Source organism: Melanotaenia boesemani, chromosome 21 (genome assembly GCF_017639745.1).
Source record: "Melanotaenia boesemani isolate fMelBoe1 chromosome 21, fMelBoe1.pri, whole genome shotgun sequence".
NCBI classification, from domain to species: Eukaryota; Metazoa; Chordata; class Actinopteri; order Atheriniformes; family Melanotaeniidae; genus Melanotaenia; species Melanotaenia boesemani.
Window position 1 is genome coordinate 10,321,206 of NC_055702.1, and position 26,257 is coordinate 10,347,462.

Here is a 26,257-nt window from a genome sequence, read left to right on the forward strand (position 1 = left end):
ACTGTTTTAAATAACAAATGTATGACCAAGAATTTACTGCCACAGGTAATCAGGATCATTGTTTTATAGCTGCATGCTCTGCAGATGAGCCTAATTTATTTTTATTTTTTTTCTACTTTTTTTTGTTTATTTACCAGCCACATAAAATAGCATGGCTGCTCATTCTGCAAGAGGAAAACCAAACGATATGTAAAAATTAGCCCACTGATTAATGGATTCATCACCAATTCAGTAATCCCCCAACACTCTTTTTTTCATTTCTGGTGCATGTACTATTTGCAATGTTGGATTTTTGTAGAACAAGAGGAGCAATATCTAAGTAACACTGGTTAAAACAAATGAAACATTTAAGCATTGCTTTGTTGGAAGCAGTCTCAGTTGTAACTCTATCAGATTTGGATTTTATTAAAAGGGAGATTCAGTTCAGGGCTCATCAGAGAGTCATGCTACCTGTCACAGGGATTAGTGGTGTGGATACTTGTAAAGAGCTGTAAACAAAAGGCTGCACGTGCACAGCTCTGAGGAGCACAGATAAGAAACTGGGGGGTGGGGGGGGGGGGGTATGATCACTGTGCCAACCTAGCAGCTGTGTGATGGATTTCACACATCTTCTCATCTATCTCTGCATCCCTCTGTGATAAACAAAGAGCTCTTTCTGAGGACATGCCGTGTAGAATCACCGTTTTTCCATTCATATCACTTGCCCTCAATGCACGATATGCACGACTGCTCACACCCCATGCTTGTTTAGCAGGCAATTATTGTGTTTGTCAGGCACATGGGTTTCATAGGGAGAAACATTTTCAAACAAGAAAGGAAAGTAAACATGCAAACAAACAAAAAAATAATATTTTTTGGTTTATAAACTAGGCTGTCAGAGGAAAAAACATCTGAATTAAAAGAGACTCCAGGACTGTATATGATGGCAAAGCTGTATTGTTTTTCTACTATCAGCAAGTGCAGCATTTTGGATACAGAACACACAGAATCTAAACAGAATGTTGATTCCTTGTGACATACTCATAGAATCAGTGATATTACACAAGCGAATAACAACAGAGATGCAATGTCAGCCTCTCCAGAGGGTCAAAAAAATGTGCGGATTAGACTGTCATTAATACTGAATCTGGATTATTGCAATCCTGTGGCAGCTCTACGCCTACAGATTACTTCTATCCCGGCCACAGCAATGAAAGACAATGGCACTATTTGTTCCCCTAGAACTGACAGTACCGCACAGTAACAATGAGGGACTTATTTCTAATAGGGTCAGGAGTGATTAGACAAGCGGCAGCACTGGCAGCCCACAGAGAGACTCAAGATCCCCAAGAGCCCCCCTAAAATCCAACTGGATTTGTTAGATTATGACCTAACCGCTGACAATTAGCCTGTAAGTAAAGTTAGATGTTGAGAAACAGGTTAAATGGCCAAAAAAGTGTGTCACATTCTGGTGATCTCAAAACATTTGGCCTGGATTAAAAACAGATTTAATGTGGAACTGTGATAAAAATGGCACCCGGCTGTCTAGACTTCTTCTCATATCTTGTGATGGTCGCTGTGAGTGCTATCAGGCTTTTGATGCATAATTTATTAGCTTCCCACCAAAAAGTGGGAGGATTTCACATAGCCATCTGAAGCAGTTGGCAGTGTTGTATTGCCATATTTATTTTGCTACAAACTTCAGGCCAATGTCCAGAAATATGTTCAGTGATGTGACGGTCCTCTTAATAAAAAAATAAAGGATTCTGCTATTCTGACAACAGTAAAAAAGTGAGAAAAAAAGGACAGAAGGAAGAAAAGAAAGAAAGAAAGAGGGAGCACAGATCAGTCAGCGTGACCTGTACTTTCCTCACGAAAACAAATGACATCAGAGTAGCTGCCAATGAGCTGATGTGACTCAGGAAGAGCCCAGCAGAAATCACCACAGCTGTTTTATGACACTTTGCTATAAGCCTATCAAAAGCCGTAAAACAGCTCACTGCAGTCACACGGTGGATTACTAAAAGCCAATGTGGCTCACGTAATGTTTTAATTCACACTTACAGTGGGATTCGTCATTCTGACAGCTGCTGATGGTCTGAGTAAATACACAAACACAACCATTGCAAATGATTGTGGGAGACACCTCAGTCGAATTTAATTCCAGACACATTAAAAGGAATCAGTTTTGAAGGAGAGAAATGTAAACATAATCACTCTAGTTTATGTGGCTGGTGGGTTGAATTGGTTACATCTTTAATAAGAATGCAAACCATCACAAAGAACAGCATTACATCACAGGCACTCCCACAGACCAACATTTCAAAACCCATCAATCTCATTACACCACTTACTGAGTGGAATCTAAGCTTGTCATTAGTGTAAATACAATCATGAATCTATTGACTGGGCTTGTATAATTTAAATGTCAGATATTTAGATTGCAACCAATAAATAAGACGCCCCTTGACAGCTACTTGAGCAGTAACTAAGGAAGGGCTTCACAAATGGTCAGTTTGGGTTCTCTCTCTGCAATATGACTTGCAATACATTACATATGCATCGATTAATGGTCCTAAACTCAAATGTATTAACAAGGACAGAATTCCTCATCTACCTCTGTGCATGCTGGTTAGTTGCAGAATATGCACACATGAAAAATTCTTAATTAATAAGTTCTATGTGAAACTTTTATGCCTTCTTCTTGGCCAGGATTCTGTGGAAGAAGAGGGAGTGTATCTTAATGTCACAATTAAGTCACAATCTTATTTAAATCAGAAATAAAAACCTTAAAATTATCTAATGAAGTGTAAAGCACTCAATATTTGCACATGGGCACATATGTGATTATGAAACATTCTGAACTGGGATTAAAATAAAAAAGTTTCATACCACAGCAACTTGAAAATGTTTTATACAATCATTTAGACAGTCTGCATGGATGAGCTTTTTCAACCACAACAAAAAAGGGGGTTAACAGGGTGACTAACCTGATCTTATGGCAAATAGAAAGTATATTAAAACTGTTTTCATCTATTCCCTAAACCGCTGAATTTAAGTTTCAATACATGACCAAGTTGATGTTCAACGCCTCCACACATCGGCTAAAATCCAGCTCAGTGTGTCACAACACAAATCATGACATCCAGTTTCTAAGTCTGGCCACTGTTCATTTTTTTTACAAGTGCTTATAAGGAGGAACGAGGTGGAGGACACTAATCCATGGAGCTTCATGTAAGAGACTGTCAATTTAAGACTAAGCCAGCATAACATTTTCCACAGTCCTTTTCTACTGCCCCCTTTTACTCACCATTTCTCTCTTTTTCAGTGCTCCCACCTGTGACTGGTTAGGTTTAGGAGTAAAAGTACTGTATATGGCAATGTATATGTATGTGTTTGAAACTCTACAAGGCCACAGATCACACATTTTGTTCTTCATGGGTTGCAAATGCAATCAAGCCACAAAATAATAAAAAATTAAATAAATAAATAAATAAAAAACACCCTAGGGAGTTGCCATATAACAATTTATAACTATGGATTGTGACACTTTTACAGATGTGGGCAAATGTATCTAGGGCATGTTTCTGGCATGACTGGGCTGTGGTGGTGACATAATTCAACTGGCCATACAAGCAACCACATCAGAGCTCATCACCAGTGTGAAGCTTCTTGGAAACAAAAAGTTTTTTGTGCCAACAGTTGCTTTGCTTTGTGCACTTAACCCATGATCAGGTTTAGGCAACATAACTTCCTGGTTTAATTTTGGGTAAAATATAATAGCTCGGATTAAACCCTGCACTTACCTCACAAAGCATCACTGTTGTCAGGAGATGGAACAGAGACAGGGCTCATTTGACTCCAAGATGTTCATGTTGCCTTGTTACCTCCATGAGGTAACATGCAGCTTGAGTCGAGGCAATATGGCAACACTTTTACGTGGTAACTAGAATGCATCAAAACATGCTTGACTGCTGATTAGCCAGCAACACACATGCAATAGTTGGACACTGACTTGCACCAGATCTCTGGGGAAAATTCTAATGGTTGAAACAAGTTTTCATAAGAAAAAAAAGGATTAACTCTAAAAAAAAAAAAAAGAAATTAGTTCTAAAAACAAATGCAGCCATAGTAGCACATCCTTGACATTTCTGGTGAACACTATACTTTAAGATAGGAGATCCAAGAAACAGGCACCACCCCTGCAACTAACACCACAGCAAGATCTGAAGGAAACCTAATTGGACACATGCAAATGAAAGATGTGTTAAAAATTCCTCAGTGTGTTGGGGGGTGGGGGGTGGGGATGACACCAGTAACCATAGCCCCCTGTATTTCATATTTTCCAGTTGTGCTTGTGGTTGTAGTTTGAAATTAAATATACATCCACCCCCTTTTTCCACTCCCTCTTCTCCTTCCCTTTACTTTTATTTCCAACCCCTTCATATTTTGACAATAACCAATTATAGACACAGGAATGCAGGGGTAAATGTGTGGCCTGAAGCATGTTGGACTGTATATCAGACTCCACACCAATATGATAGAATCATCAAGGGTTGGGAGGCTATGAAAACAACCCTTTGCTTCACCTCTCTCATATTTTTAGAGCTCATCAGTGACAGCCATGATGGCAGCTAGCAGTATCATACTCCCGCAGGCAGATAATGAAAACGATCAAGTGGAGACATGGGAGTTCTGGCTGCTTTCAGGAAAAAAAGTGCACAGTGCTCGAAGACCAAATGTGGACCAAGTATTCGACTCAAGCTGAACATGTTCAAAGTTGATTCCAACTCGTTTGCAATAATGAGTCTGTGCCTAGAAGCTGAAGGCATCTCTCAAAGCTAACTAAGCAGCTAACTAGTCCCCTGCTGTGGCCCAGCTGCTGGATGTGATAGTACAGTAAAGCTTTACTAACACAAAGCCTTATATTTATTTCCTGTTGTGGTCCAGCCAAATTGGACAAGCATCACTGATGGCTCAGAGCACTGTGTCCAAATGTCAGATTTGCTTTAAAATGCTGCCTCAGACACAGGCTGGATATTTGCCTTCATAAACACCACAGCAATAGATGCTCAAAGTGCAATACAAACAAAGCCAGAAGTCCGAGCATCTGTCGTCAGCCTCCTCATACTAGTCCTTTCCAGGCAGTCACTAAAGACTGAAAATGAGAGTGTGTTATAGTGTGTTTAGAGGGCAAGGCGTTTTCCCTCTCCAGGGACAAACAGATCTGATGATCAGATCCTTTTCCGTCTCCATGTTGATCTCCTCTCTCTAATGCAAACAAAGTATATTTTTCTTGTTTCCAATATCAGCCATGTGTCACACTCCACTTCCCAGCACAGTAAGTGTAAAAAAAATAAAATAAAAAAGAAGGAACAAATTACAGACATGTAATACCTTGACTAGTTCTGTTATGAGTAAACTAATACAGGAGCATGTCATATAGATTTTTAACCACAGAGATGTAACCAGAAGAGCAGGAAATGGTGGTATTATAAATAACAACAGGCACACACAAATGAAGCCATGCCTATGATGTTTAAGCTGCAGAGGGAGGAATGAGTTTGAAAGAAGTCTCGAATGAAACAGATGTTTGTGTGCTGGGCCGCCCACCGACAAGGCCGGGCCCACAAAGGCACACACTGTGATATTCAATGTGGGATACATCATTATTATGATTACCCTGATCTCCAACCTCCTTTTCTTTCCAGCCTTTCTAGTCTAGAAACAGCAGAGAAAACACTTTTTTTTCAGTGATTGACTGTGACCTGCTCCTTGTTATCCAACACCCAACTGTCTCACTGTATAAGGTGCCACAAAACTTGGAGGCCAAGACAGGGAGTGGGTGGATGTAGAAGGAACAAGGCTGTTAGCACTCGCTCAGTTATCATCACCACCATATGTAGCCAGCACTACGTCTCCAAGACCTGTGAAGTTGTTAATTGCTCTTGAGTACAGAAGCACCATCTCCTTTATATTCAAACTTGTGGTTTGGGATTCACATGTGACGTTTGTAAATGGTAGATGCTCATTTATTGGAATTCTTATGTCCTGTTTTTGTGCTGTTCTTACTCTCAAATGTAAGTCGCTTTGGATAAAAGCATCTGCTAAATGACTGTAGAATAGAATAGAATAGAATAGAATAGAATAGAATAGAATAGTAGAAATAACCGACTTTCAGTACGATGCTGTCGTTTTATGATAGTTTTTAAATTCATAACAGGTGTACGAACTCACACCAAACACAATGTAAGCCTTCTGAACTTCAGTCTTGTTCAGCAGCTAGTAACGATCTAAGTTATTAATTAGTGCTGTTTTTACATTTTAACCACTTTTCACTTCTCTTGTAAGCTTATTGAACTAAGGATGGTTGTTTCTAGCATGATTTCAACCATAGTTTACTACTGAGAAACTAACAGCAGCTGGGTTCCATCAAGATGGCAGACAAAGCCACAGTGACCCCACATGTGCATTCTCTATTAATTAGCCACTTCTATAATAAATTTTTTTTCCTATCTTTTCACCCCAAAGCAAAAATTACAGCTTCTCTTCCAAAACATTTTAAATGTCAGCTTTACAACATTAAATTTGGTATTACTAATTACTGTTTCCACTCATTTAATAAGCATTAAAAAATAATAACAATACACCAACTGTACACTTTTTCTATCCAGTTTCTTTTTTTCTTTTTTATTTATTTTTAATTTCTGCTGGTGTTAAAGCAGCAGATAATAAGCAAATTACCCATCACAGTAAGCAAATGGTGTGGATCTGGCATTATCTGTGGCTGAGCACAAAAAGGCTTTGGCAGTGTTTTGTGGAGTGTTATTATCAACAATGTGCTTTCCCAGTGGGAAAACATATTGTATGACAGAATGCCCTGATGGTGAGCAGAAATACAGTACAACACAGTTTCCGGACACTGCAAAAACAAAAAGAGCATGCACGTGGAGCTTTGAGTTGTTTTTTATTCGTAACACTTTGCAGCAAGTCAAATGTTTCAAAGCACTCATAAATTAGATCTCCACAGTTAAAGGTCAGTGTCACACAGTCGCAGCATTGCATGTATTTTCTTACATGCATGAATCAATCCAATCTTCTTCTAGATCACAAAGCCTGTAATGGTCTCCACCCAGATTTATTATTGATGAGCCCCTTTGGTGATTTATGTTCTGATGGAAAATGCATGCGATGACACTATACACCGTGTAGAACAATAAAATTAGACATCTAACTTGTTAAATAGTATTAAAAAACATTAATCAAATCTCAAGGACTTTTCACTTCTGAGATATGATAACATCACTGCTAGCTGACATATGAATCAATAGCTTTGATCAGCATTTAAGTAATGAATTCCTCCATTTATCAAGCTGGGAAACAGCAGTAAACTGTAAAATTTGCCCTCCATAAAATGAGCAGATCTATGATGTAGCAGCAAGTTTTCATGAGCTGGCATATTTGACTCCTCGATACAAATGAAAATGAGACACACGGACTGAACCAGTGAGCTGACAATATCAGCTAGTACAGATCTTATTAAAAACTCGGCTTAATCATAAATGTTTCTTCGGGCCATGGAAGACCAGTTTCATATATGTATCTCTATATTGTTTTTACTGTCTGTTTTCATTTACTTTGTAAAACAACTTAATTTGGGTTTCTAATCAACAGAACAATGGATCCAAATTAGCTCTGACAAAACTATATTACTCACAAATCAGAAGAATGAAGGGCTGTTTCAATACATAGAGAATACACAGCAACCTTTGCTTGTTTTGGGTTCTTTGTTGTTGTTGTTTTCTCTTCTTCCATTTACGCAACAACTGTTGCATCTTAGGGGTTAAATATGCTCAACGTTAACTATGCATAAGAGAAAAGAGACAAAGCCTTCTGTCCATTTTCTGCATTCATTTTCAGCGTATTTCAGTATGTTCTCAGAGAGCTTGTGGATGTGTACCCAAATACAGCAAACAGGGGAGTGCTGAGCACATGTGACCAGCTAAAAGATCAAAGAAGAAAGAATCCGTACAACCAGGGAGAAGAATTCTTAGTCCACACGCTGCAGTGTATTTAAGAGCTGCACAAATCTGTTGTCTACTGTGCTGCCTCTTTTTATGTCTCTTTCTAAAATGTGCATCATCTCCTCCGATGTCACCAAGTTTGCTTTTGTATTTCTTCTTGCTTTTCTACTGAAACTGACGTTGGAACTTGGAACTTGGTCTGAACTCTGCATTGCCCTCTAGTGGATGTATGACCTAAAAACCACACCCACGTAAAGCACGAATGGGAAGTACCTGGGCAGTGATGTTTGATAACTTTTAAAACAGACGTACTTACCTACTGTATTTGAGCATAAATAAGTCTGGGCTTTATTCTGATTAATTCTGGATTTGCAGCAGATCTAGAGGATGAAGACACATCATGATGATTTTTCTTATCTATTCACACATGTCAGACCTTCTCTGGTGGCGTTTTGTGGTGGAAAAATGTTTCTGTGTTGGTGATTTTTGTTGGTCTTCCACAGGCAGGACAAAATTGTTTACCTTCACTTTCATGGTTAGAACTAGGAAAGTATTTTCAGGCCCTGGAACCATTATGAGACAAGAAAGGTGAGTCAGAGAGAGAATCAGTGACATGCCCCAGCCAGGATTCGAACCTGGTCCCACTGCTTTGAGGGGTTGTGTTAAACTGTAGTAAACTGGATAATGTATGTGTAGCAGGTAAACCAGAGAAGTCTGACATTGTTGCATTAAAGTTGCGGTAATTAGAAAAAATTGCAAAGGACATGCAGAATTTGCAAAGTTGGTTGAATTTTTGAATAGTTACAATTGCAACCCAGCGGTTAACAAAAGGCAAGTCCCCAAAAACTGAAGCTGATGAGAACATCATCTGTCATCCCTGATCCCTGTCTTCTGTTCTGCCATTCCCCATCAGGGCTGATTTTTGCGCATCCACACCCACTTCCTCCCCATCATCATGTGTAGCTTCATCAGAAGCATCTAGACTCAGACCTGTCACTTCAAGATGAAGCAAAAGTCTAATCACCAAACAAAACTGTACATCAATAAATTTTATTTAAGCTTTCTTCAATCAGGAGAGGTGTTTTGTGATAAACCATAAAAATGGAAATGCTGAGCGACAAATTTACCAGATAATCTCTGCAAAGTTCATGTGAGTTATTCTTTAAGACAGCATTACTGTGCAGTAAGTTCTTATCCATCTAGGACTTCATTAATCCAGGGTGGAACATGAATGTGTATTCAACAATCTGGACAAAAGTGGAAGACCAGCCACATTTTGCCTGATAAACATTTCACTTTCCTTCTTACCTTTCCATTTCTATGGTTTAAGCTAAACCATATCCTCCATCTTTACTTCACAATAATACCTCTACGATATAACAGCAGCTGAAATGACATCTTTATCTAGCAACCTGGGGTCAGCAAGATAAAGTATATTCAAGGTTCCATGCTCTCATTTTATTTCCAACATGCTGCTAGATCCAGATTACCTTTAACCACACTTGTTTAATTATATCATCCAGGACTGATTACCTTCCCCATACATTAGTGCTTTATGGTGCTTGTCTGCAACATATTTATCAGCATGCAGGGCATGTCGGCTAACCCCTGAACGTGGGCTCACTGCTGCATCCCACTGCACTCATTTCCACACATTCATCATGGTCTCAACAAAGCCTCAACAACATAAAAATTCCCACAGAGTCAGAAGTTAAAAGGGGCTTCCGATAAAAGAGATCTGATCTCCCCCTCTGTACTACATCACTCTTGGCTCAATATGAAGTCCAACAGCTCCGACTTTGAAAGTTCCTCTTTGCAGCTGTGGGTCAGTATATTTGTTATTGATGTTATAATGGATTTTGAATGAATGAAACAGCATTTTGGCAGACTTCGCTTTATAAACTGTCTATAAAAAACTAAGTTAATGTAGTCACTGTAAATCCTATTCTTTCTCAAGATAAAAAAACATGCCATCCTGAAGAACTTTGTACTTGTTTGAAAAGTGTACGGGTGATTCCACAGCCTTCAAACTGCATCATATCCCTGAGAGCACAATGAAAATATTGAGGAACTGAAATGATGATCACACACATCTCCCCTTTGCAGCAGCCTTGAAAGAATGAATAGGAAATGGGCTGCTTTAGTAAGCATCCATTATTTATTAAACTCAGCACTACAACCTCTGTAGTGGCACAGCCAGACCATTATTTTCTCCCTCTCTCTCTTTTACTCAGCATTTAACTTTTTTGTTTTTTTTACTCTTACTGGTTACACTCAGCTTTCACGTTATCTCCATAGGTATTTTTTAGTGCTGCAGAAATTAGATGAAGATAGTTACTCCTTCTGCACTGTATGTGTTTGCATCTAAACAAGCACATTAAAATTCAAAAGTATTTGAAACAACTGTGTGAGATCTGAAGCAGCAAACGGTATCCTTTGGTAATTCTAACAAGTACAGCTACAAGTACATCATTTGCATCATCCTTAACTCCGCTGACGTTGTACATTATCATAAACAGATTGGGTTATGTGCTGGTATAATGACTTCATCCCAGATTCACAAGCTCCAACAGGCAGCCGTCAAACTTCCATTAAACAAGCACTGAGCCTCTGGGTCGCCCTTTGTTTTCCACAGAAAACCTTTTTCTTTTTTTTCTTTTTTGCCTTGTTATTCAGATTAAATAAAAGTTGGCTGAAACATGCTGGAACACAAACTTGGACATGTTTGCTGTCGCTTTAGATATATAAAGCCACACCACTATATATATATATATATATATATATATATATATATATATATATATATATATATATATATATATATATAGTGCTTTCTGATGCAACCTCATTAGACTTTGTTGCCACACACATACTATAATAATGAGGAACTACATTTAAATGAGAACTATTCACCATCACAAAATATTGCGCACCTTCATTGCGTAATGCCTTGTCCTAAATGCTTATTTTGGTGAAAAGTAACTGAAAAGTAATATGTTACTTATTACTTTATACAGAGAGTAATATTGTAAAGAAATGTATTACTTAAAATTGAAAGTAACTGGTAATGTGAAATATATTACACTTGGGAAGTAACTTTCCCAACACTGTATATATATATATATATATACACATATATAGTTGTTTTATGTTAATATCAATTAATTAATTAATTAATTAATTAATTAATTAATTAATTAATTAATTAATTAATATCAATTAATGGCTAATTTAAGATTATCTGCTGCCGCACAACATGCTTTCACTAATGTGTGCATCCAGAACCGGCTCCATGTCCCAGGACTTGTCCTCTAACAGTTTCGTGGTAAACTTTGCAAATGCTCTCATGTAGCATTTGACAGATATACAATAGAAAAACTATGTGTTGCCTGGAGGGTGAACACCCATATTACAACTTGTGGAGTGACATCATCCAGTGTGTCTCTGAGCTAGTTCTTTTATTAACTACAGGCAAACTGAGCTTGTGGTTCCATCTGAGGCTAACTCTGAGGAGATAACAAGACAATGACATAACAGAAAAAAATATTTATTTAGCTTCAAACCTTGTTTAGTTTTATAGAAACTTTTCTTCCTCCAGGCCTCCAAAGACAGTACAACCATTCTTTGTATGAAAGCTTTTATGATCTCGGGCCACATTAAGGAAAGAACCTATGAGAAGGTATCTCAGTCACAAGAATTTTCATCCCATCCTCCAAAAATGGTAGCCAATAGTATCCCTTCCATAGCACCACTACCTTCCCTAATCAGTTGCATAAGTGATATAACACTGCCCACTGGTACATCACAGTACTTAAGCTAACAGGTTCAAATATTTTTATAATCTTGCTTCAAAACGGACTTTTATAGGTACTTCTGAAACGTGAGGTCCCCCAGTTGAGAACAGATAGTGCCAAAAGGGCCATTTTAAAGAGACCTCACCTGAACTGTCTGTACTAAAACCTCTCTAATTTTGAGCAAGAACATATGGAATTGTTTACATTTGCTTTGTTCAAACAACCAACATGCCTTATTGAAATTTAATAGATAAAAACAGTTATCTAGAAGAGGAGGTGTGTAACTATGATAAAATCAGACTTTATTAACTTACAGTTTGACTGCTAGGAATCCAGTAGGGTTAAAGTTGACACTATATCAGGTTTTAATGTCTGTAAATGCATTATGTTAGTTTTCCTTTACATTTAGTGAATGTGAAATTTTTCAAGCTCAACATACAAAATGTGGCAAAGTCTATTTTCATAAAGAACAGATCACTGACTCCTGAATCACATGAAGACGAAATCTTTTCGTGGCAGAATTTCTGACATTGACCTGCTGTCCATTGAATTCATTTACTATAATTTTGTTATTTAAACCCCTGGCAGAAAAATGCTAACTGAAACAGACTAAAGGTTATTCCTGGGCTTTTACATTATTTTGGAGTGCCATGTTCATTTACTTTTAAGTACTTTTAAGTTATGCTGTGTCTTGCAATGAAATCAATTATACATACACACACACACACACACACACACACACACACACACACACATATATATATATATATATATATATGCATGTAGAACAAATGTGTGGACAGAGCACAAAAAAAGTTTTTTAGTGTTTAGTAATTTAGTAATTTTTTTGTTAAACCGCTATTTTCAATTTACCTCTTCCCTAAATTTAAAGCAAGAAAAAAATTCTGCAAGATGCAAAAATATGAGATATTTTCTCACATTGGACAGCTTCAACTCTACATGTCTTTTCAAATGATAAGTTGACGAAGCTGATGTTCTGGCTTGTTTTATTAGTGCAGGTGGACAGAATTTGCACAGAAATGTTAGATTTAATTTTCAAACAATACGTAATATTCCCGTGAATAATCACAACTGCACCGGACTTGCCATGAAGGGTTCCTGGTTTGTTATGCTTGAGTGTGCAGTGCATCGTGGGTAATGTAATGTGAAGTAGGTGTAGCTCTAGGAAATTATAAGCCGTGACTGTTGCAGGACCTTGGATAACCTGAACAAATTCAAGTTCAAGTTCTCTAATTGTAAGTACATTTCATAGAACGTTCACAGAAAAACTACCGTGTTCAATGAACGCGCTCTTTTGGACTTGTACATTCAGAACACTGTTGGCACTACTGTTATTTCAAAAGAGCATCTTTGAACAGATGGTGGATGAATTTTGATGCATCTGAAAAAGGAAGAACCTTGATCTCACTTTGCCATCTGTTTCACTGCATCAGACGACCATCTGAGTCTTCATTACAGTCAAGAAAAAAACAATCTGGACACCTTTAGTTTGTTCACCAAGTTCAGTGCAATCGTTTCAGGCTCTTAATGTTCACATCCAGAACTGAGCATGACACTCACCCCAAAACTTTAACAAGCAAAAGAACAAGGAGTCCTGCAACAGATGGTGTGGATCCCACAGAGCCCTGATTTCAAGAATGCAGGGATTACATGAACAGACAGAAGGCAATGACACATAATAAATCCATAAGGTCTCCAATGTTTGGGACAACCAGCCTGCCAAAAAACAAAATGCACAAGTGCTCTATAAAAGTCATGGGGTGCCACAGCAAACTACTTTACAATTAAGTACACTTAGCATGAAGCTAATCAATAAAAAAGTAAATATTAAAGTGAATCTCCTGCTTCCCTTTCAGCAGTGCAAGCACTAGGTGACACAGATCACATGGTGAGAAGGGATGAAGTAGGAAAGGAGACAGGCAGGTACTATGGCAGTTTGCACAGCTGTACTCAGTCCCTGTTGTGACAATGTGTTCAATACAGCTTCCTCTGATGACACACCCTTTTCAGTGTTACTGAAATCTCATCTCATTTGTGGCATTGGGGTTTTCTAAATACAGCAAAAGTCCTCCAAGCAGGAAGCAACACACTGCTACAACACTCTGTTTCTGCTTACCATTGTCTTGTTTTGACTGCTACATGTTTTTAATTACAGTTCATACTTTTTACCGATTCAAATACAATATCAGATCTAACACAATGTGTACATGGCCATATGCAACTTTCCCCCAATTACTCGGAATAATGGAAGGCTTCTATGAGTCATCGCCTTGTCATGTGGTGATTAAATCTTTATCTGCTCTCTGCATGACCTACATTATCATTATTAAATTCTTTAACCCTTCAATTCCATATGTATCATATTACATACAGTTTCAGAGACCTTTTGCAACACTTTATGGTAAAAAATTTGCTCATAACCCTGTTGTTTACAATCTGTTAGTTGTTATATGCCCCCTAGTGGATATATTTTGCACTACTTCTTTAATTTCTTTTTTTTTAACATATCACATGGAAATAAATGGTAAATATACAAAAACATTTTGTTTATTTATTATTATTGGGGTTTTTTTTTTTGTTTGTTTGCTTGTTTGTTTGTTTGTTTTGTTTTAAACATATTAACGCACCAAATACAGACTGCGGATTTCCTTTTTTTCTTTTTTTTTCTTAAATTGGGCATTAAAAGGGTTAAATACGATGCCAAAATCCAAACACAGTCTGCACAGGGTGCATTCTGCAGCACTAGTCGCAAGCACAAACAAGCCTCTGGTTGCAAAACACTGCAACTTAATGTGCTTTAGCAAGCTTCCGCCAAGGCAACCAAAAAAAACAAAAAAAAAAAACAGAGGATACATGTGCAATTTTAATAAAAACAAAACAAAACATACTACTACTATCACAATTTTTGTGCCTGATTATGAGCCTGCCTTTACAGTGGCTGGTACTATTTCTGCTGGAAAAACAGTCAGGCCGAACTCATTCCTAATTATATCAACACAAATTAGTTTCTATGATGCCATTTTGAGAAAAAAAAAAAAAAGAAAAGCATGTGCTTTAAAAACCTTAAGCAGAGTAAAGCTCATGTGCTCACAGCCTTAGAGAAAACAGCACAGCATGCAGTCAAAGTCAGAGTGGAAGAGTTTCCCGGACTCATGGCAGACAGACAGAGGGCGACGTGCAACGCGTTCCTCCCTTCCATACCTTGGATTTCATTAATCACCACATTTAGCATGTTCATTTCACACAGCACACCCACACTTAGACAGTATGTGCTTCACAAGCTTTCCAATGTACCATTTTACAGTTTATATAAGCAGGGAATTATAGCAGGGAAAGAAAAAAAAACCTGGGGAAGAACATCTTGGAAGTGTTAAACAGCAATTAAATGTGGGCTGAAAATAGCTGCTGCAGTTAGAAAACTGCAGTATTTTATTAACAGATTAAATATAAACCAGTACAAACAACCTTCACACTCTCTTTGATAAACTGGCCCACCCACAGTAACATATAATTGAACTGACATGTACAGTATATTCCTAAAACATCACAAAAAAGAAAAGCAGAACATAGGACGGACAGAGCTTGTGCAAAGAAGTACTGTTAACTGGAAGCTGAGAGCCAAATCAATCTGCCAGCATCACTAACTTGGCAGAGTCTTATTGTCTTGACAAATACAGACTATTTACTTATTTAATTGCATCCTTTTGCATCCTTTTATGGCTTTTGCCATAGCAACTGCAGTTCATCCTGAGATCTGAGCTGCAGAACTGACATTGACTGTGACATTCACAATTAAATACCACGAACTGTTGAAGACAGATAATAAGAGAAACACATTACATTTAGGCTGATTTGTATGTTTTGTGTTTACTCAACATGAAACTGAAAGCACTGGATTAAATCAAACCAGGTGAAAATTTTTTTTTACTGGTTTTTAATAAAAAAAAATAATGACGTGCAATGCATAGCTCATGGTCTGCTGGAGTCTAGTAGCTAATTTGAATGAATAAAAGTTCAGCCAAATCTTGCGATCATGGAAAGTTTGGTATTTTATCTGGTAAGAGAAGTCAGGTCACTCAGCTTCTTTTTAACAATTTCTTATTTCTACATATGATTAAAGTTAATCTCTCCCATTAAAAGCAAGCCATCTTTCTCAATTGCTCATTCAGGAGCAGCTTTACTCAATCTGCAGTAATTGGCCTTGTCAGGTTGACTAACAGATTTATAAAGTCTTTTAGCACTGTCTCTGTATGGCAATAATGAGTTTAGCTCAATGTCAGACCATGTTATGCTCAAAATATAGCATTTAATCCCAAAAAAGGTTAAATGAGGGCCAAGCTAAATATTTAACAGCATTATTTTCTTGCTTGAACTCTGTTCAGGAGTGTTAATTGTCTAATAGTGAAAGAAGGAGGAATAATCATTGTGTTGCCCTTTCATCTCCATGATCTGATGAGAACATATCAGACAAGCATCTTCTGTTTCCTTCAACCAGCAATCTGCTATAGATAATCTGCAACAAGGATGCTGATCTGACCTCCAGCCTCTGACCTCCTCCTGTTGGGACCTTTCCTAAAGGGATTAAATGGCATGTCCTGTGATTATTACACTGCAGCCCACGATTTCTAAAATAAATAAATAAAAATAAGCAAACGTGAAATTTATCATCCATATATATCAAAGAAGAGACTAATCTCAAAACAAAACTTAAAAATCCGGCAGTCTTGTCAGATCCACTATGAGTAATATCTCAAGTACCTAAAAAAAGACCTCTGTTCACCGACATGTTGGAACTGGCTCAACTGCAGCCCACACACAGAAGAATTCAGCGAGAAAATATGAAGAAAACAACCATATTCCTCATTATGATGGAAACAGGAGATTAAGAAGAGAGCAAAACAGGAGGTCGGGACAAAACTCCAAACGCCTGATCCATTAACCCACTTTGACGCACCGGGTCGCTGCAGGTTGTCGAAAGGCGCAGCTCCAAAAGCATGCGACACACAACAAACAACGCCGCTTTAAACGACGAATGCATTTACTGACACATTAACGCAACGTGCCCATTTGAAATGGAAGGTTCGTGTAAAAATAAAAATGAAAAATAAATAAATAAAAAATCAACCACGCGCTGCTGTGCGTAATGGACAGGTAACACGGAGATGTGTGTGACTACGATTCTGACGTTTTCTGCCCTCAAAATACATTTAAATATTATTTAAAAAGAAAAAAGAAGCAACATGATGACATAAAGTCACATCGCTCACCTTTATGGCTTCAATATTCAGTCCTGAGCACAGATTATTTTGGAAAAGGAGAGGCGACGCTTCAGTGTTGCCGCCTGTCACCGGGAAGGAGGAGTTTCTGGTTACTCCAACACAACAGAGCCGCCTGTCAAAAAAAAAAAAAAAAACACTGAAGCGTTCCCCTTAATAAGAGGGGGCCATCTAGTGGTCAGAGGCGGTAGTACAACATGGGAATTTTAATTTCAGACGGTTTATTCGAATTACACACATTGTTCATATAATCATTTTTTAACCCCTTATTCACTGATGTGGCAAAAAAAAACTAAATAAAAAAAAACTCTGTAATTACTTTTACTTTCCTCATGACTTCTATCAGTGACGTTTACAGAGAAAGAGCAAAGATAAATTGCACTGCACTGACCAGAACTGCAGACTAATGAAAACACTTATTCCATTTTAGTCATATTCAGCCCATTTACTCAGTCAAAGAGGAAATCAGAACAAAATTTATTCCCATTTTCTGTCCACTGTGATCTCAACAAATATTTGTGTAGACAAACAGCACCTAATATCCATCCATCCATCCATCCATCCATCCATCAATCCATCCTATTTCTTCTGCTTATCTGGCATCGGGTAATGGGGGCTGCTGCCTAAGCAGGAAAGCCTACACTTCCCTCTCCCTGGCCACATTCACCAGTTCGTCCAGGGGGATCCCGAGGCGTTCCCAGGCCAACCAAGGGATGTAATCCCTCCAGCGTGTCCTGGGTCTGCCCCAGGGTCTCCTCCCAGTGGGGCATGCCCAGAACACCTCACCAGGAGGATTTTGGAGAGGCCACAAAGAAAGAAGATTCGAGAAGATTCTTGTCCACCATCCAGCGGCTCAGGAATAGCACCTAATAAAGTATCTTTATTTATACAGATTTTTTATTTATTTTAATTGTTTTAAGGATTTGGGCTTGTTGACAGAGACATTTGATGAATGTGAAAACTGTGTGATCATTGTGTGATATTGCCCTGAGTTTCTCTCACTCTAATAGCATCATTAGCTAAAACCATATTTAGAATTGTTCTGTCTTGTTCCTGAAAGAACATGGAGCTACTTCCACCTTGGTGTTGTTGCTCCCAAATCTTGGGTAGACGAATAAAAGAAAAACAGTCTACTGTAACATGTCACAGGAATAGATTTCAAATGTGCTGATGTAAATGGCTGATTTATTGCTCTGGAAGCAGGAAACAGTTTTTTGTTTGTTTGTTTGTTTGTTTGTTTGTTTGTTTGTATTCCTGATTAGCTGTCTGAATGTAAAGTGCATACGTGATTGTCTAGATGTGTTTCACTAATTAGTTTGTGGGTGGGATCATTTTAAAAGTCAAGAAATATAACAAAATGACATCGTGATATCTTTCTGTGTCACAAGTAGATGACTGTGTTTAGGATTTGTTCATTCTTTAAAAGTCTTTTTTACTTTTTTAAAATAGCATGAATAAAATCATAATATAGAATCGAATAAAAAACTCTATGCATGTATATAAAGTTAGTATTTTTTTCTTTGTTTTTTTAATGGGGAAGTTAATAAAGTTTTTAAAAAAATTTCTTAGAAAACCAGGTAATAATTAAAAAATGAAACACAGTCAGGTTTGGATCTCTAAAAAAAACTTGTAACTTGCAAAAGCTTGTCTCTTCTTATCTGTCAGTAACAGGAAATAGTTGCTCCTGGTGTTTTATAGGTACCATGACGATGGAAAAGTGACACACTCCTCCTGCCTCACCTCATAACACAGCTTCATTTTGTGCCATAAATCAGGGCACGTCATACAATACATGCAGATTAGTATTTAATATTCACACAGTACTTCCTGCAACCACGAGCCATATATATCTTCTTTTTTGAAATGATGTCAAACACTATCATGGTTTTAAGGCTTTACATTCTAGTGATTAGGTAATCGTTCCTCTTCCAGTAATTTTTTTATTTTTTTTTTATAGTAAGGTAAATGATTAACCTGTTCTTAACCTTTATAGACCAACAATATTGAGAACAGGACTTTGAATCCATGACTCCTTCCCTCAAAGTGCACCAAAAGAATACTAAAACCAAAATTTCTCTCTGAAGTCAAACTGACCAGTTTCTATTTTCTTTATTAATTGAAGCTTTTCAGAAAAGACTCCTTATTCCACATCAAAGTAGTTCAGTTGTTTTGTACTCTTAGATCAGATGTGGCAAAGTTATTATGTTTAGACTGTCCCTACTATGACAACTATCACTCTCTTTTCCATTCAAACCAAAGGTCACAGTCATAAAACAAGAGATTTTATGACCAGCAGTCCACATTTCACCCCACCCAGGAGAGGTAGCACATACAGAAAATCTTTGGAGGATCAGAAGGCCCAATTTCTGCTTCTGGGGCTTTATCTATGCTTTAATAAATACACACAAGGATTTAGATTATTCTAGAACAACTGGAATACAGGAATAATGCCATCCTTGACGAAGACTCTTCATTATATTTCCAGTGCACTGGTTACTTCCATATCTGTTGCTGTGTTGGGTTTTGCCATGTCAACACTGTGGGCTAAATCCACCATGGAGTGTGCCAGAGCTGGAAGTGAGATATTCAATGGAACTGCTGAAGTCACACTGGGTCTCTTTGAAGGAATACTCACCAGATCCTTTTGTCCCAGTTTTGGAAATACAGATGGGTTTCAAGGTAATTATTCACAATCTTCTTTACGCAAAAAAAAAAAAAAAAAAAATCTAAGATATTGTCTTACATATATACCTTGAGAGTCTGGAAAGACTTTTCATACGTTTTGAAGAATAATATTACTTGTCTTTAGATCGTCATACACGCTGTTTAACAGCAGCATGTATGAAGCTGTTGATCTGTATGACACAAAAGAAGAGTTTCAAAGTTTTTTCCTAAAGAAATAACACTAAACTGAAAACAAAACGAATCAAGCCAAAAATATGTATATAACTGGCCACTGTAACATCCGAACACACAGATTCTGTAAATCACATATTGCACAGGATTTGACTGGAAAAACAAAATACAATACATGAAAGATGTGATAGATTACAGTCTAAAAGCATAACCATAATACTATACTTCTATGTTTGTGTCCATATTTGTGTGTGTAGTGATTCCTGTGTTGACAAAAACAGCAACTACATCGTTGGTCCTTCACGTTTTGGTGGTGTGTCTGTTGGCCCTTTGTCTGCTGTGTTCTGCTGGCAGCATCCTCATCTCTCTTTACAACAGTGTCAGTAACCCTTACGAGACCTACATGGGGCCTGTCGGAGTTTACGTCTGCAGCGCTCTCAGTGGTAAGTGACCCAAGATTTACAGAAATGGAGCTCCCGAGGGATCTACATGAATATTTGGATGTTAGGACCCTTTATGTGCAGCAGGACTAATGGTATTCTTCATCCTGCAGCTTGTTTGTCTGTGGTGGTCCTCATCATATTTGTATTAAACGTCACTGTGACCAGCATGTCGGAGGAACTGTTTGAAGCTGTCGGCGATAATATCTCAGTAGACCTAAAGAACAAGTCTGCACAGATGGGCGTTGGATTCTTCCTGGTCATCCCTTACGCGGTGTTCTCTCTAGTGGCCATTTTATTGATCTTCTTTTATGACCATGCAGCTTACACACACAGACGAGAGCAGGAGAGGCCTACGGAGGATGCTCCCAAGGAAATCATGATGTATTAGCATCATGGTGATGATGGGAGTTGGTTTTCAATGAGACTGACAAATTGCTCAAGACTTTCTGAGAAGATGACACAGTAAACCATATGTTTGCTGTTTATTCTCTGTTTTAAAAAAAAAGTGCATAAATAGGTTTGTAGTATTTAGTAAAAACATTGTGGATCATTTCAAATATCACATTATAATCCTCACATTATGAGCAACACTTAAATTATTTGAGAGTTTGAATTGGATTTTAGAAGAGATATAAGCATATGATTAGTTTTTCTTCGTGGCTCTTCAACATGAAATGATATTTTAATATATATTTATTCTGTGTATGAACAATGTAATGGTTCTTGATTTAGTATGACACATTTTTCTATCATTTTTCATAGTAAACTGACAGACAGTCCTCATATACTTGTCTTGAATTAGCAGTTTTCAAGGGATTTAATGTGTGTAAAGTGTCTGGAAATATGTGTTGCTTAAAACAGTTTGCATATCATAAATAAACAGATGAGATTTAGGTCATTTTTTGTTTGTTTCTTTTTAAATATGGTTTACAGCCACTACCTGTATTATTGCAGTTTTATGACACAAATCTACTGATAACATGTAAAAAGTAATATCATAAAGAATTTAATTTAGTGGAAAAAATTTGAAATTTTTTTTTTTGAAAAAGTGAAGGAGGGAAAGAGGTATTTACTGATGTCTGCTGCCCTCTATCTATGTTTTGATGTAAATGCAAAGATGGGTTATGATGTCCTCCAAAATCCTTAAAAGGGGAACAAAACAAAGAATGGCTCTGGTGTTTTTCAGAGTCCGTTGTCAGAAACATTGCTTTTTAAAAAGTGTTTCAGGTCTATTCCATCATATTTTTGTCAATGAAAGACACATGGCAAAATAGTGCATTTAACAGTGATTATCACCACTGATTTTGCTGACTGGAAACTCCATATATAACTAAATTTGAACTTTTTAAACTCATTATAACTCATAATGCATACATGGATGCTTGTTATTCAGTAATACTGTTCAAGTGTTACACTTCCATCAATGTGCAGATATAATCTATTGACTAATGCATCTCCCACACAGCGAGGGGTTCTGGTGCTTTTGTTGTACTGTGAGGGAAATTTTACTGGCTTCAAAGCATATAATCAGCTTCATCCCATGATGCCATATTTCTATCTGGATCAAGGTGATGTTGTCCAAGATGATAATGTCTCAAAGTTAACTCAATTCTATCCTTTTATGAAATTTTAGCCTGCTCAAAAACAAAAAAAAGAGGGATGTTTTCTTTCATTACAGCTTCAGTCACAATGTGTTCACAGGAATTTAAGCTTTTCTGGCATAACATGTTTTTGTTTTCCCCTTTAAATGTAATCTATCTGTATATATTATCATAAAACTACTTGTAGACATTTAAAATCACTAACATAAGCCACATGGATTGCTTTTGTACTTTCATCAGCTCAAGGCTCATTGTAAAAGTCCTTTAAACTGATGTGTTGCCCTTTAACTGCATCCCCTTTCAACTAGGGAGAGAAAAAGATTTTTTACAGATCTGTTAAATCCATTTTAGAAGTAAAGAAAAACCCAAAAGAACAAATGCAGTGATGGCAGCAAAGCTGATTCTGTGGAGGCTCAGACAGACATTGCTGAGAGTTGGCCCCTATTGTCTCATGGATCTTCAGATGCGCTCACAGCTGTGATTCACATGACTGTGTTGACATTAGAGTGAGGCCGAGGTGTCCTGTTACCTTTTCCCGTGTCCCATCACTCAGGGTCTAAAGTCTGTTTGGACATGCCCTTTCCAGCACCTCTCAGCCTTGTAACGCCTTCTACCTGCCTTCAAAAGAACCACTCTTCCTTCAAGTTTCACACTTCAAGGGACCTGTGGAAGGATGCAGCAATTTGCTTTGTTGTCGTCAGCACCAATATGTATTAGATTTCTGGGAATGCCTGCTTTCCACAATGAATCAAAGGCATTTTTTGCTCTGTGAGTAAAAAGCATTTAATCTGTAATGCAGGAGAAACAGGTGCTTATTCAGAGTAAAACTTTAGCTATTAGTCAAATGCATTCATGTTTTTAGTGATGAATTTTCAGCTTGTAGCATGTATTCCATCAGCAGCCATGACTGTACATGACTGGAGCCTTAAAGCTCTAAACCAATTACTGTAAAATTGATAGTGCAGATGTCCCAACTTTCCTTATTCTTTTTCTCCTTTTTAAAATGGAGGAATGATCTGATCTGACAACAACTGCAACAAAAGTAACTTGTAAAAAAACTCATTTCTATTTACAGTGAGTTGGGAAATATATGTACATATCTATACGATAGTAGAGGCAATTCAAAATGATATAGTATTCTGAACACCAACCAGTATAACATCTTCCAGAGAAGAAATTTAACTGTATCTGTTACCAATCTTTCTCTGTGTGCGCTGAGTTGTAGAAGAGCTGAATTGCTCCCTCTTGCCGTTTGCTGTGCAAACGTCAGTTGAATAAAATCAGAGAGGGGCGGTAATCTCTTCCTCTCTGCATGCTCTCACCGGAATGGATAAACCTGGGATTATGCAGGAGCCTTAAGCCCCGACCACTCATTCTGCATGATAGGATTAAATTGGAAACTTTTGTACCTGTGAAACATTATCCTTCCAGGTCCTGCATCACAGAAACCTGTGAAACCGACACCTCCAGCTGCAGGGCAGTGGGGACACACACTCAGCCGTGCAGAGTCCACTATGGTGAGAGGTCGAAGGGATCAGAGGAAGAGGTTTGGGTCATCTTTGGTGAGGGGATTTCATACGTGTTTCAGAAAACCTCAAAAGACTTAAGAATATAATATAAAGTTGCAAGCGAAAGAATGAAAATAAGCTTGATCATATACAATACACACAAACAAATCTCTCCACATGAAAACAACTGAGCCTGTCTACCTGATAAATCCAGCCATGCTTTATAGGTTTTATTATTAGTAAATGTCTTTAGTGTGCAACCTTTCTCCTCTATGTGACAGCAGAGTGGGTGTGTGTCTTTCGAGGTGAGTCATTTTTCTTTGAGGTAATGAACATTCATTGTATCAATACTTGTCTGTTGGTATCTGCCATGTCCCTGTTTCAGCTGTCGCTAAGGACATCAAATCTCTTAGCAACAGCCGAGACACTTTAAACACATACAGACTCACAGAGTTTCTCAGATGTGAAACGTTTCCCTTTTTTCACTTTAATGTATGTTTATTTTGTAATCTGTTTCTGATTTTTGATCGGATTGGCTTACAACTGACACAGACGGATTTAACTTTTTTTGTTGTTTTGCTTTTCTGGTCTTAACCACTGAAAGCACTTTAAAGTACAAAGCTGTATTCAGTCATTTACAAACATTCATATACAAAGTGAAATGTTCCTTTGGGTAAATAGTGTGGGTTTTTGTTTCATTCTAAAGAAAAATAACATTACTTACAACTTAAGGTAACTGCCTTTTTTTTAAATAATATTAAGCTATGCAAATAAACTGGTTAAACTCTGGCTAAACTTTTTAATCTAATTATTAAACTTAAAGAGCATATTGTTAGCAGAGTGAGTTTGTTAAAACAACACTATATAGCTTCCCCACATTAAAACTCTGTGCTTCTGACTGGCTTTAAAGGCACACTGACATTCATTACAAACATTTATGAAGTTGTTATTACCGAGCAGCATCCTAGGTTCTGAGAAACCATACTTTACTCATTTTTTCCAGCTTGGAGAATCACCTGACAGCTGCATTTCACTGTATGGCACTGATTCACTTGCCAGTAACTGGATATCAACACACTGGTCATTTTGAATGCACACCATGGCTGATTTAGTCTGATGGTAAGAAGATGGGGCTGTTTGTAGCAGCTGTTTGAGCTCCAGATGAACCAGCTTTATATCTATATTATGTTAGAATAAAAAAGAAAGCACCTTGAAATACAAGAGGACATCACTTTTACTGGCTAGAGAGACCTCGCAGGAGAGACAGGATTCATTTGTTAGGGGGCACTGAAGTGCAAACATCTGTTTAAGTTTAGTTGTGCCACTTTATCAGGTAATATACGTTAAAGGTTTCCTCTTGCTGTTATAGTGACCTCCCATTTTACTTGTCTAATTCTGATAGTTTATTGTTGATCTAGTGGTGGTGATAGATATGTTGTTCATGTTCATTTTCATTGTTTTCTGTTCATTTTTCTGTTGATGCCAAGTGTTGGCTGCATGGCAGTGTACTGGTCACCTCGTAACAAAACTGAGATTTATTATTGTGTACAGCTTTTTCTTTATATATATATATATATATATATATATATATATATATATATTTCTATGCATAGCCAGACTTTTATATTACACAGAAACAAGCATGCGCCAGTGACTCTTATGAGTTAACTGTGCACTTGGGCACGGATCCTCTGACATACTGACATTAATTCATGGGTGATCTGCTCTGTCTCCTGAGGACAAAAATACAATGAAGGAAATCAAATTTTGAAAATCGAGGATTAAATGTGTTTTGTTCTTTTAAAATGATAAATTTCAATTAAATTTTTTTTTAAAAGTTTCATTTTAGTTTATATGTTTGTTGTTTGTACGTTGCTACACACACAATATTCTGACACTCAGGCCCGGCAGACTGATACTGGAAGGTGGGCGGGTTCTTTACTTATCTCCGTCATTAATCTTAATTTGTCAGGCAAGACTGAGGTGAAGGCGGAGGGAGGAAGATGAGGAGGAGGAGGAGAAGGAGGGCTAAAAGGTAATTGCACTCCTGCTGCTCCATTATGGTGTCATGCCTCTGTTAACAGAAGATAAGATCTTCTCCAAATCACCTGAAGCCAATATTTCACTTTACCTGACCGGGACAGATAGACTGAGAAAAAAAGAGAAAAAGACAGAAAGGTGTTCAACTCTAATCAATATGAGGAGAATTTTGCTGGCCATTCTGTGGTTAATAAATAAAATAAATAAAATAAAATAAATATATTAAACATCCATGTCTGATGCCATCTATGACACATTACAGCCAGAGTGATGGATGAAGGGAGGGCTGAGCACTTTCTCTGCCCCATGCCACTGGACATATTGGTGATTAATGTGGTCCTGATTGGCAGGTGTGATATATATCTGTGGGTGGAACACAGTTAGGAAAAGGGATCCAGTTAAGCTACTGACACAACACATGGTTCAGCTGAACTGCTGCCTTTTGACCTGGACACAGAAAGAAACAGGTAACATCAACAACAGTCAATCACAGAGAGCAGTTTTAAAAAAAGAATAAATAAACTGATGTAACAGTTCGGTACAAATTAACTGACAACAGAAAAAAAAACAGAAAAGTGTGAGAATATGATATGCAATATTATATATTTGAAAAAAAATTTATAAAAGGAAATTTACATTTGTAAATGTTTTACATACAGACCAAATGAAGAGAGAGCAGACATCACTTAACATCATGCAAATACTGAATAAAGGA

At 37.5% G+C, this 26,257-nt stretch overlaps 2 protein-coding genes across 2 annotated transcripts in view; one reads left to right on the plus strand and one right to left on the minus strand.

Annotated features, from left to right (window-relative positions):
• Positions 1-17,179, minus strand: part of ptprea (protein tyrosine phosphatase receptor type Ea) — a 59,194-nt gene extending 42,015 nt beyond the window's left edge. The window contains exon 1 of the mRNA XM_041974345.1: positions 17,086-17,179. The gene's annotated coding sequence lies outside the window, so the exon portion shown is untranslated. The remainder of the gene's footprint in view (positions 1-17,085) is intronic.
• Positions 17,180-19,541: 2,362 nt separating this feature from the next.
• On the plus strand, positions 19,542-20,781 carry LOC121633093 (clarin-3). The gene is made up of 3 exons (XM_041974973.1): positions 19,542-19,773; positions 20,208-20,393; positions 20,504-20,781. Exons 1-3 carry the CDS (start codon positions 19,542-19,544, stop codon positions 20,779-20,781), a joined length of 696 nt encoding a protein of 231 aa, XP_041830907.1.
• The last annotated feature ends 5,476 nt before the right edge of the window (positions 20,782-26,257 follow it).

Coding starts and splice junctions, on each gene's coding strand:
- LOC121633093 (XM_041974973.1), top strand. CDS start 19,542: ATGCCATCCTTGACGAAGACTCTTCATTATATTTCCAGTGCACTGGTT. Junction 19,774..20,207: donor AAATACAGATGGGTTTCAAG/GTAATTATTCAC, acceptor TTGTGTGTGTAG/TGATTCCTGTGTTGACAAAA. Junction 20,394..20,503: donor CGTCTGCAGCGCTCTCAGTG/GTAAGTGACCCA, acceptor TTCATCCTGCAG/CTTGTTTGTCTGTGGTGGTC.